The 12,330-nt window shown below is 39.7% G+C and overlaps 1 protein-coding gene across 2 annotated transcripts in view; it reads left to right on the forward strand.

Moving 5' to 3' along the window:
* The first annotated feature begins 2,515 nt into the window (after positions 1-2,515).
* CPED1 (cadherin like and PC-esterase domain containing 1) overlaps positions 2,516-12,330 on the forward strand; it is a 153,716-nt gene continuing 143,901 nt past the window's right edge. For both annotated transcript variants that reach the window (XM_026868166.1, XM_026868167.1), the window contains exons 1-2: positions 2,516-2,754; positions 3,228-3,702. In XM_026868166.1, coding sequence (XP_026723967.1) covers positions 3,451-3,702 — 252 coding nt within the window. In that variant the 5' untranslated portion in view covers positions 2,516-2,754; positions 3,228-3,450. The remainder of the gene's footprint in view (positions 2,755-3,227; positions 3,703-12,330) is intronic.

Consider the following 12,330-nt stretch of genomic DNA (forward strand, 5'->3'; position numbering starts at 1 on the left):
CAATCCCTGAAGGACCTCCCTTCATGCAGAGCAGGGCAGCAGCTGGCTGCTGTGGGGAGCATCCAGAAAAGCAGCCCTGAGTGAAAGGAGTAGGGAGAGGGAAGCAGGCTAGAGAGCCTTTAATCCATGCAGTGGGAGCAGCCATTGGAAGGAAAAGGTCTGGAACCCCAAATAGGAAATAAATACTAGATTTGTTTTCTATGTCAGAAAGAGGAGATTTGCAGCTTTCTGCTAAGATTTCTGAAATGTGTACATATACCTGCAAGTATAAATACTCAGTTGGATATTTCTGATCTTACAGATAATTGTGTTCTGTGTTATTTGAACACTATGCACTGAAGACTCATGAGTTTGGGACCCAGGAGGCCTGACCCTTTATCCTCTTATATCCTTTTTATAAGTGACTAATGTCAGGGGACATTAATGTCAGGGGAATTAGTCCCCATTTGCAATAATCTTGACTTGATTTCTGAGGTGTCAGAATGTGACCAGATAAGTCAGTAGACATGTAAGACCAGAGATGTGGTAGAAACCTGATTCAAAAGATGACAGGAATCATGTTTATTGCACTCTAGCTGTGATTGAGAGAAACATTTACAGCTTAAGAAATGTGTGTTACATGCTATCATCATGAAAAGAAACCACAAAAGATAGGAAAAAGCCAACTCACTCCTTGGAACATCTGGGAAAGCATATGAACAGAAGGCTGATCCCCAGGAATATACAGGAGGCAGTAATCTGACTGCTGATATCCCTTCAGCTCTGTTTTTTCAGTATCAGTCTTGGTACAGTAAATGAGTAAATGTTGTCAGCTTGTCCTGAAGACTTGGGGCCCATGAGTGATCTTGGGGCTGCAAGTATGAGGAATTGGCTCTGAGACACTGGGGAAAATGTGAGGATAAAGACCCTACTTATGAGCTTGAAAGGGGAAAATTATGTTGAGCTGGAGGGAAAACATGCTTTACTGACTGTGCTGAAGGTAACTGAGGAAGCAGGGGGTGAGGACAGAAAGGATTATTTCATTCTAGTGTAGGACTCTAGCAAGGCGATATTATCTCCACGTAATGAAGCAACCATTAGTCCAAATCTTTATAAACTGGTTTTAATCAAGTCTTGTAGCAATAGCATGTAAAACCTCGACTAAAATCCCCTCACTAAGAATCTGGAAGTAGTTGACAACCATTCAAATGCCACCTACACAGCTGGTGGTTGTGGGCCCAGAAATCAGGGCATGCCAAAAACCACAAGACAATCTTGTAAAACAATAAGGCAAGTCTATTATTCTCTCTGCCTCTGCTGATGGGGTTATTGTGGCTCCCAGGCTGGCTATAGCGTCTCCACTGTCCTCCTTTGAATGTACCATCTCCCCGGGTACCCCTCTCCATTGTGTGGCATAGACCTACCCCGAAGCCAGCTGCAGGGAATCCATGGTTTTCCGACGTCCGCTAGCCAGATTTGTTGGCTTGCCAGAGGCTTTGCAACACAGACTGACTGGAGCAGGGCCTGAGGATATGAGCTGGTATGCTGGAGAAACATTTATCCAGAAAGTAGAGATGGGAGTTTCTCCATGAATGTCAAGTACCTTTCGCAGGAAGACAGAGGCAAGTTTTGTACTCCTTTCCCACTCAGGATAATCCAGGAGTCTAATTTAGACATCTACAGCCCCAGACAGCAAACTAAAATGCAGTGCATGTGACAGCTGAGGTTCTGTGTGAGGTGTTGAATCGCTTCTATGGCATTTTTCAATATGTGCAAATTACTGGGTTTAGTACGGGGAAAAAAAGGGATTTGAAAGCTGAATAAACACCAGCACTTAAACAAATATGTACTCTACTCTTCGTTGATGTATATAGGCCTCTAACTTGTTAATGTTGCTGCTGCTGTTGAATTGTGTAGATTGGCTCAAAATTATCATAACAATGCTCATTTCTTATATATGAGGCAGTGTAGGAAGAACTCTCTCTTTTAAAAAGTAACTAAGGATGGGGGATAAAATCGACAACTTGTATACAGACTTTTTAGCTAAAAGAACTTCATTATATGAAAAGTTTAGGTCTATAAAGATAAGTTTCTGAACTGTTTCCATCTGTCTCGTCCCTCTCCTATGTCAGCAGGGGGAAGTAGTAACTAAGACCTTCTGTGGTTTAGATACTAAGTGCTTTCATTGGAGTATTTTTGTCCACCCTCCTTTTTTTTTTCCCTCTTTGACATCAGTAAGAAGTTTTATTTATACACTGCTATGAGATATTATATCTGCTATGGAAAATTACTGACAACTGCTTTGTCAGTGACGCTTATGTCCAAGTAAATCTGCTTCCTTTTACAACATATTTGTTAATCTGGATTAAAATATTGCAGGTGCTGCTCAGATTTCTACTGCCTGCAAGATATTAATATTGTTTGAATTAGACTGGTTGCTGTAACAGCAATTTTCTAAAAATTGCAGTGATGGTGGCTTCAAGGCATGCAGTGTGAGCTAGGACACCTCTTGTTCCCCATCCAGATCTCAGGCTGCGTCTCCAAAGCCTGTGCCTGCTCAGAGTAGAGCTAGTTTAGCCCCACCCTCTGAGCAGTCCAGCCTTTATTTATATGAAATCTGTGGTCCAACTGGCTTCAGATGGCGTGTGTATGTGCGTGTGCCTGCCTTCTGAGTGTGTGAGACGAGCTGGGATCATGAGCCAGGGTTGTTCCAAGTGGTTTTAATCAGCAGCCCATTAGAGGAGAACGGAAAACTTCTAACAGGATAAGAACTGAGTAAGTAAACCTAACTTTGAACTCGCAATCTGGACAAAACAAGCGCAAACAAAAATCTTCATAGTCTGTCAGTTTTCAGATAAATGATCACTTTTAGAGAGAAAGCTGTGCAAGCTGACAGGAAGGAGGCAATTTAAAAGGACTGGAATGAAGGAAACTGTAAAAACAAAGTGGGAATTGAGAATGCAAGAGAGAAAAAAAACAGCAAACGATTGTTCACGAAGTTGGTACACTCTCTTACTCTTTTCAGCTGTGGACAGGATGTTTTAAACTTTAACCTCTTGCTTTCTTGGATACTATTCTCTGGCTAAGTGGTTCTTTCTGCAAAGGGGGTGAAGATTTCTGCTCCTCACCTGTCTGCCGGCGGGTCTGTTCTCCCAAGAATGCGGTGTAGATGAGCTTGCTACGGCTGCTTGTGGAATGCCCCATGGCACACTGCTGTTTGCCGCCGCTCACTTGTTGTTTTTTCACAGGTTGTTCCCGTACTCCAATAGGAGGCTACTTACCAAGCCTCTGCTCATCTGGAACCTGTGACTTCTTGCCAGGCACCAGGAAAGTGCTCAGCAGCAGAAATGGGGAAATCTCTCGCTAGTTTTGGGTAAAACGTGCCTTGGCTTTTTTTATCCTGGCAAGACGTGGCTACTTGGACTGCATCTGCAATGTGGCAAAGGGCGAAGTGAGGACGGCAAAGAGGACATGGTTTGTGGGCAAGTCCCCAAGTGCCGCAGGCTTTGTCGCCCTCGTCCCTTCCTTCTGGCCTTAGTGGTGGCCATCTGTCTGTTCTGCCAGACCCTGACTCCACTCATGACCAGCAGCATCCTTTCGGCCGTTGTTAATGGGATTGCACCCAACAAACTGACTAAAACACAGCAAGGCAGATACAAGGAGGTCTCCCCAAGCAACACTCACTGCTTCCTCCCTGGCAGTAATTCACAGACAGTGAAAAAGGTAAGTCAGCTGGAGCAGAGTGCTGAGCAATAATTAGCAAAGCGAAGGATAGCGAGTCTGACAGGATCATCTGAGTCCAGCTAAAATTAGACTAAGCTTGGAAGTCTGAGATCTGTATACAAACAAATGGGTGATCTAATGACAGCAGCATATGCGCAAGAACATCTCCGTTACCAGCTCTTCAGTGTAATGTTATTAACACAGGAATCCTGAAATCTTCGACTGAAACATGGTATTGCTCTGTGACTCCAGGGAGATTTCAGTTTGCTGCACAAACCATATTTTATTTTGGCTTTTGGAATCAGGTCAGAGGCTTTACAGTACAGGCACATAAATCAGGAGCCAGTGGGGTTCCATGAAAGTGACCGAGGCTGTTAATTAGCACCAGGACTGCAGCTGCCCTGTGTTAAAGTTATCTGCTGGTCAGTTTTGAACTTTACTAGGATTCTGCTGAAAAGCTGAATATAAATGCATTTGAGAAATTAAAAAAGCACTTTTCACACTTTCAGATCACACTATTTACTTTGGAAATCTTTGTCCCGCAAATTTTACTTTGTCCTTAGGTTACCTGACCTCATGTTTATTTTGTATAGGCTTCCTAGAAAGGGTGTTGAACCTAACAAATGCCGACACTGTTATTTTAGTTGGAAAATGTGGTTTGTTAAATGGTCCAGACTGATGTAGTTATTTTTACTCTGGAACCTGTGATTAGCGCTAGCACAAATGTTTCAGGTTTTCTTTAGTCCTGTAGAGGACTGCTAATAGTGCAGAAGATATTGCACCGTGAAATTATCATTATGCTGGCATTTTGTATACAACAGTGCCAGGAATATAAACATTAATCTGTGACTTCACATATTATGGACAGTACCCATGTAAAGCGATTAAAAAAAAAAAAAAATAGAAGGCTGGTTCTTTGATTAGGCAGGGTTCACAGTCTGGAAGGTCAGCAATATTGATTTTAGGAGAGCAGTTGTAATGTACATCTTCTTCAACAATTAAAAACAGATACGTGAAATAACTTTGGTATGAACTCTTTAACCCTAAATCTTAAAAAATTGATTTTTTTTTTCTTGTGAAGATCAGAGAGATTTATCTTATGAGTTGCAGAAATCTACTCCATGCAGCATTTGTCATAATTTTATATTTTAATGACCTTTTAATACACTAGGTACTCAGATTTGAGTTTGTTCAACAATGTGACATGAAGAATTACAATTTAAAGGGAAATGAGCACAGCTGATGGATGCGAGTCACATAGTGTTACAGCTTTTGATACTTAACAGCCCACTCCTTTTTACTCATTGCTATTGTAATGGCAAAGAACATTTTGTATCTCACCTTGGGCTACCTAAAGTCTGTAAGAACTGGTAAAATAATGGCAAAGTTTTGCTAGCATGTTGTTTGGCTGAAAATATCTGCAATTTCTTGTTTCCCAATTTGCCTGAGAACAATGCAGATGGACGCTGATTTTGCTGTGATGGCTGTTTGAAATTAGAAGGAAGCTTATGTTTTTACAACATGCTGTACTTACTGCCCTCCAGCATGCGTGGTTGGATGTGACTATCACACGCACATGTTTGAACCTTATAGTACAGATGTAAATGCATATGTTAACCCTTATAGGTATGGTTTCCAGGGCTGTGCTACTCTTAACACATTCTTCAAGTTCTGAAGACCACCCATAGCTGGCTCCCTATTTGTCTTGAAAGTTTCCTCCAGAGCCTGATGAACAAAATGTCTTGCACATGTTGGGATGTTACTCTAAGTTGCTCTCTGTTTCTAGAGAATACTCTGCTGGTTGTGTGGGCTAAATAATAATCTCAGGGAACAGAAAAGACAAACATCTCCAAAAATCACTTTGCTTTGAAAGTGTGTTCTTGAACTGTGTGTTTTCACCCACTGTTTATTCAGATAGCTGAACTGTTGTTATCTTGCTTCATTTTATTGGATACTCAGTAACATCTAAGACAGATGTCATGGTTGAAACTTTACATTGTTTTATTTTACAGTCATGTACCTACTCAGAGTAGCTAGTTTGGAAACAAGTTTTCATTAGAGCTCTGGTTTAAATCTTCATGTATGAATCTGGAAAAACACTTTAAAATATAGTCCAAATTATTCACATTTTTAATTAACAAGTCACACATGTATTCTTAGTCTGTAAATAGTCCAGCAAACAAATTGCAGTTAAACACTGCACATGTCTTATGAAATCTAAGTTCAGTAATAAATTTTAAAGGAAAAGAAGACCCTGCTGGAGATAATGTTCTTTAGATAACACCCAGTGTTTCTGGATTTTGAGCACTGGTCACACTGCAGAATCTCTTCTGTCTGGGTTGGGGCAGGTTTAATTCTTGATTCCTTCAGAGAAATAATCAGCATTGTGTTGAGTTTGCTGTGAGAACTTGGTTATGACTGCTTCTGAATGAGCAAAAGCCTCTTCCTGATGAATCTGATAATTTCTCTGTCAAAGTACGCATAGCACTAAGTGCCTAAAAAAAAAAAGAAAAAAAAAAAAAAAAGACACATTTCATGAGTTATTGGGGGAAGCAGAGGGAGAGATCTGAGGAAAAGTGCAGCTTTGCCACTGCATCTCTGATCTCAAAATTAATCTCATTTGGAAAGTAAAGTTCCAGACAAATGCAGAAAAAGCACAGGGCTGGAAACTGCCAATTTGATCTGTAAATGTGTCTTTAACTACATCCAAGATGCCCTGAGATGAAGCCATTACTGTCAGGCACATAGTGCAAACTGTCTCTTTTAAATGGCAAAAAATGTAGATTTTATTCATAGCCTGGAAGATCTTGCAGAGCTCATAGTATGTCTCTCTCAGGTATCACACATTACAGGAGTTTAAAAACTGCTGGAGAGCTGGTCTTGCAGCCTTATTTTGACATGAACAGAGATCAACAATTTCTAGTATAAAATTAAATGTTAATATCTGTTGCATGATAAATAGAAGGCTTATTTCTGAATCTCCAACATTTAAGGCATTAGAGGGAGATTTCACATCCAGCAGCAGGCTGTCTTCAGGATCAGCCAGGCATGCTTACCTTCTGCATGACAAAATATTTGCAAATATATATAGTAAGGAGAAGAGTTAGTGCTGTAGAATCAAAACTGAAATAAGTATCAACAGAAAAATCCCATACAAACCCTGTGTGTACGTTTACCTGGCATGGTATTGCACCAGAAATACCTTTGGTACTAGCCAGATGTAAAAATTCTTACACTCATCTTGAGCAATTTAGCTCTGCTTCTCAGCTAGTTCTGAGAATAGCTAATTAGCTGGTTACACTGTGTCTCAATTAATTCAGCCAGAGCCAATTCAGGTGTCTGCACAGCAGTGCATTTTGCCCAGGTAGACACAGTACTCCTGCTGTTGGGAGGAAGCAGTGAGACAGTATTTCTCATGTGGTAGGCACAGCTTCAGCATACTAGCTCTTTAACCATGGTCAACGTATTAAAAAAAAAAAAAAAAAAAAAAAAAAAAAAAAAAAATTAAAAAATTAATATAGGTCTTGAAGAAGATTATTTCATGGATACTCACAAGAGCCTTGCTTCACATCCCCTGGCCATTTAAGGATAGCTGAGAAAAAGAAAACAAATGAGACATGCAGCTGATTATATAAGAATTTAAAGAGTGGGTGAGGCTGGCATCTTAATAAATGAAATATAACACGTATGTTGAAAAAAGCTGTCTTCACTTTCAAGGCCCTCAACCTGCCACTTAGTTTGGTGCAAAAGATAGATTTCTAAGAGGAGCTATAATGAACTGAGCAAAGAGGAAGAATAAGAAAAGGGTTTTTATAACTTTATTCTGAACAAGTAGGATAGAATATCATTTACAGGAAGTGGGCAGTATGAAAGATGCAAGATAATGACAGTTTGATATGGCCATATCTCAGAGATACTATGTAGAAAAAAAAAAAAAATAAAAAAAGGGATAAGCATGTTTTAGTCTTGTCCGAGATCTAGAGGAAGACTCAGCTGAACTTCTTGCACAGGTTTACAGGACCAGGTACCTATATTTCAAAACTGTGATTGAAACTACTAAAAAGCTGAGAAATTGTTACTAGACTCTGGACATTCAGAGTGGAATTAACCTCTCTTTACTTGAGTACTTCACTCTATCTTGTCAGAGCCAGAAAGCTGGATTTCATAGTCAATGGAAATAATTGCCTCTAATGCAAAATTCATCATGACTTATTGCAGACATTTAAAACAAATGTGATGAACTTCACCCTCTAAAGGTGTGTGTCTGGCTTTTTTTTTTTTTTTTTTTTTTTTTTTTTTTTTTTTTTTTTTTTTTTTTTTTTTTTTTTTTTTTTTTTGGATGGAATATACTTGCTTCAGTCAGAATAACCAGGGAATGAAGACAGTAGGAGAGGACTGTCATGGAGGATGGTGTGGGGAAAGGAAGGCAGATGGGGAAGGCAGAGTAGGGAACCATGGCTACAAAGTAATAGTATCCTAATAGCATCCTCAGAAGGCACAGAAGAGATTGTGCACCAATGGGGCTGGATTTGTGCTGGCGAAGAGAAAGGGAGATGAGAATAGAAATGAAAAGAAAACAAGACAAAGCTAGTGGGAGCTTTTGAAATGTAAATATGTGAAAAAGGAGAAATGAAGCTGGATGATAGAATGAGAAGGGGTGATTTTTGCTATTATGTAGAAATGGAGTGTGGTGAGAGCTCAGAAAGAAAAGATTACATTATGCATAATAAGGCTTGATACATTTTTAAAGTAAATTTAACCTTAAAAAGGCTATTTTATAGAATAGAGTAGGGGGAGGAGGAGAATTCTTTTCTTCTCTCACAAAAGAACAAAGAACTTTGCTAGTATGAAATCACTGTTAATAGAAAGCAATCAATAGATGGTATAATAGCAGCAACTGGTTTCCTTGGAGTTATACCACATTCACATTGCACCCTATGAAAGCAGGACACTTTTTTCCCCTTTTTCAATGTAAAATGTAAAAGGCACTGAGGAAACAGATATTTTTACTGTTCAGATAGCTAGAGATATTGTAGTGATAAAGGGCAAGGCTATTGTGGTGAGAGTCAGGAAAGAGGGGCAGGGTGGAGACTTTTTGCAGGAAGGGAATTTTGAGAAGGATGCATCAGCAGCAAATGGGAAATGGAGGCAGAATCTCAGTCATGCACTTCATTGGAGCCCTTGCCTCAAAAGTAGCTATTTTGATAAAATGGTAGGATTGTCTCATGGTCTGTTCTCAAGACAAGGAAGTTGGTACCATGAACTACATGCAGTCATAAAGCAAAGACATTTTGATAAAATAGCTCTGTACTCCAGCTCAGAGTGCTGGTGATGTTTATGCAAATAACTCCAGTTTTGCTCTTGGACTTATGAAGTCATCAGAAACCAGCCATCAAGTAGTGTCAATAATCTAGTTGCTTGTTCTGTATTTATTCAGCAAACAATTGGAAGCAGAGTTACATTCCAACCATTTCATTCTACAACACAGTCCTTTTTGATGAGGAAATCTAACAGAACATAAAGCCAACACATTTAAATATCCTCCAGAAAGTGAAACAGGAAATTAACTTCTCTGTTACTTCTTGATACAGGAGCTATGTGCACTTCAAATGTAACAGTAATATGAACAACTTACTATTTCTATGAACTTTTATGCAAACATGAAAAAGAATGTAAAAGTCACACTTGGAATTAATAAAGGTCTGCACAGTCCTGTAAATGAATGACCTAGGGCATTAGAACCACATGCTAAGTTTTTATTATAGCTCTTCTTATCAATGCTGTTTAATATTACTGTGGTAGTTTCTAGGACTCCCACTCATGGATTTTTTTGTAGTGTTGTTGCACTTGGTGGTATTTAGCAGCAAAGGGAGATCCACACTTCTTTGCGGGCTAAGTGGGAATTTAGGCAGTTTGCTGCCCGTGAATACTGCTAGTACTGCCAGTGTTGTTTATATAAGGCTCGTTCACTTTCAGGGTATTTCTGTTGCACTCTCCTTTCATACAAAGGACTTTTGGTTTGCATAGTGGCTCTTATATCTCTTTTGCAGCAGCCCAGTACCTCCACAAACCAGTAGGGTTAAAGTAAGCTGCAGTCAAGTTGTTTGGAGCTATTGGTCAAGACTGACAGTCTTGACTAGCTTGGTGTAAATGAGTGGCTGCCTGTAATCAACACAGGGACTAACACCACCAGAACTGTGTAGCTGAAAAGATGATTCATAATTTTTGAGTTCTTTCCTGAGAGAAGTTTAGGCAGACACGAGTTGGGCCATTATGTTAGGAAGAAGAATTTTGTTTCTGCAGTTGAAGTGATGGTCAATGAAATGCTATGGCATCAGTTCAAACTGTATATTTGCTTCCTTGCCAGACAGAGACAATGCATCAATATTTATGGAATTATGCAATCTTCTTGGAATCTGAAAAAATGCCAAGGAACTGTTTTTCTCTCCTCAACTTGAAATATCATTGCTATTTTCTTCTTGGCCAAAACAACAACAACAGTAATTATATATAAGATGCGGTTACTGACCAAACTTTGAAATTTCGGAATAATCCAGAAATTTTGTACAATAGCAAAAAGGTTCAGAGACTAATACAATCAATTATATCTTTATGCATTCATAAACTAGAATTGGATAAAACTGGTTTCAAGGAAAATGTCAAAACATTTTCTCTTTAAAAGAGAACTTCACAGCTATGTGGAACTTACAGACAGACAGAACTAAGAATTGCAACTCAGATAAGAGATGTCTATTTTCAGTTGGACAAGGATGGTTACATAATTATTGAGCTTTCATATTATATAAACTGGGCTGTTTATCTCATTTGTTAAGACTTCAAAGGAATATATATTTGACTTGATCATTTATTCAAAACCTATAATAAATTTTATGCTCATTTCTTTTTCTTTTGTGTTTTTGTGTTATTCTGTAAACTGAAAACAAAATTACAAAATTAATTTTTATACATTTTTATTCACTTTATAGCCCATTGTGGTTTATTTAGACCCATAGTTAAGGCTGTGGATCCATCTGTGTGATAGCCTATTGCACTAAAATGAGGCCAGTGGCTCAGCTAAGCACAATGGCTTGCAAGCTGTAAGAGCAGGTATATCACAGCAAAACTGACAGAGACCTCATCCTAAATCATACAGGAAATCTTAGCTTTGCTGTAAAGCCTCATTAATTTCTGTGGAGACACACACACACTGTTCTCTAGGTAAGACATGGACCACAGATGTTCTTTACCAATCCTTTTCACAGAAGTTGTATTGAATCTGTATTAAAGTGACCTGCTAATAATAGCCTGAGACTTCAAACTGGGGAGGAGCTAAAAAATGGTTTTTTTTTTTTTTTTTTTTTTTTGGTTGAAGACTAATGCACATTAAAGTTATAGGAATGCCAAAAAAAAAACAGAACCATAAAATATCAAAATATGTGAACAGCATATTTTCATCTATTGCACTCTGCTTCTTTTATACCAGCTCTCTGCCCAGACTGCATTTTTATGATTGAGAAACATTTTATAAAAACCAGCAGACTCTTTAAGTGTATAAACAAGTCTGCTTTTGCTATAATATCAGAAATTCTGAAAAACATCCAGTAGTAACTAGATCAGCATGTCCAGTGATGTAAGGCATTTTATATGGAACTTTGGAAAAAATTATGGAATCACTTGCTGCAAGTGTGCAGTTGGCCAGAATTTTTTTATATTCTGTGTAGCTAACAGGTAGTTTAAAACAAACCCCAAAACCTACCCTACATTGCTTGGCAAGAAAACAGAGGACACGTTGCATCTTGTAACCTGGACTGCAAATAGCTCTGAAAGGGCAGAGGAAATAAATTTGGCAACACTCCGCATGGCTCTCAAGCAAGCACCGTAAAAGGTGTTGAGCTGCTTCATATTATTCAATAGTACCAGATTAGACATCAGGTCAAGCTGTTAAATTTAGGACCTGAATTATCACGGAGTCCCAAAGATCCCGTCATGGCTTTTTGGGAAGCTAGTGGATAAAAATGCCTGGGCGGTGGGAGGGGAGGCTGGGTGTGCAGATGAGTGTGTCCCCAGCCAGGTCTGCTCAGTCCCTCCCAGCCCTGTGTCAGGAAGCTTTGGACACATTTTTACGTGTCTCTGGACTGGGTGTCCCAAGTAAAGCCCTCTGGGTGCCTGTGAAGGCTACCACCATTGTTTGAACTTCCTTTATTTTTTTTTTTTTTTTATGTTGCTATCCCGTGTTCTCTTGAACATTTGCCATTGCCAAACTAGAGCCTTGCAAATATGTCTTCTAATCCCCAGGGAACTGGGGAGTTTGCCATCTGCAGGCGGGAAGGAGAGCTCCCTTCCCCTGGAAGATCCTGCTGCAGACGGGCTGGCGCAGACCGGAGCCTCCGGCCCCGGGGCGCTGGGGCCCCAGGCCTGCCTGACACCCATGGCCGCCAGGCGCTGCTGGGCGGGGGGAGCCCTGCAAGACTTGTCCTTGGAGCGGTGCCTGCAGGGGAAAATAAAGTAGTTTCTGGGTACTTGAGATAGAAGCTCTTGAACGCTGTTGGAAGCAAAATGCTTAAGGAGTGACACTGCCGGAGGCTTTGCTTTCACAAAGAAAGGTGGTTTTTGTCAGCATGAGTAAAG

This window comes from Athene cunicularia (genome assembly GCF_003259725.1).
Source record: "Athene cunicularia isolate RWA chromosome 1 unlocalized genomic scaffold, athCun1 chr1_part2, whole genome shotgun sequence".
In the NCBI taxonomy this organism is placed as follows: Eukaryota; Metazoa; Chordata; class Aves; order Strigiformes; family Strigidae; genus Athene; species Athene cunicularia.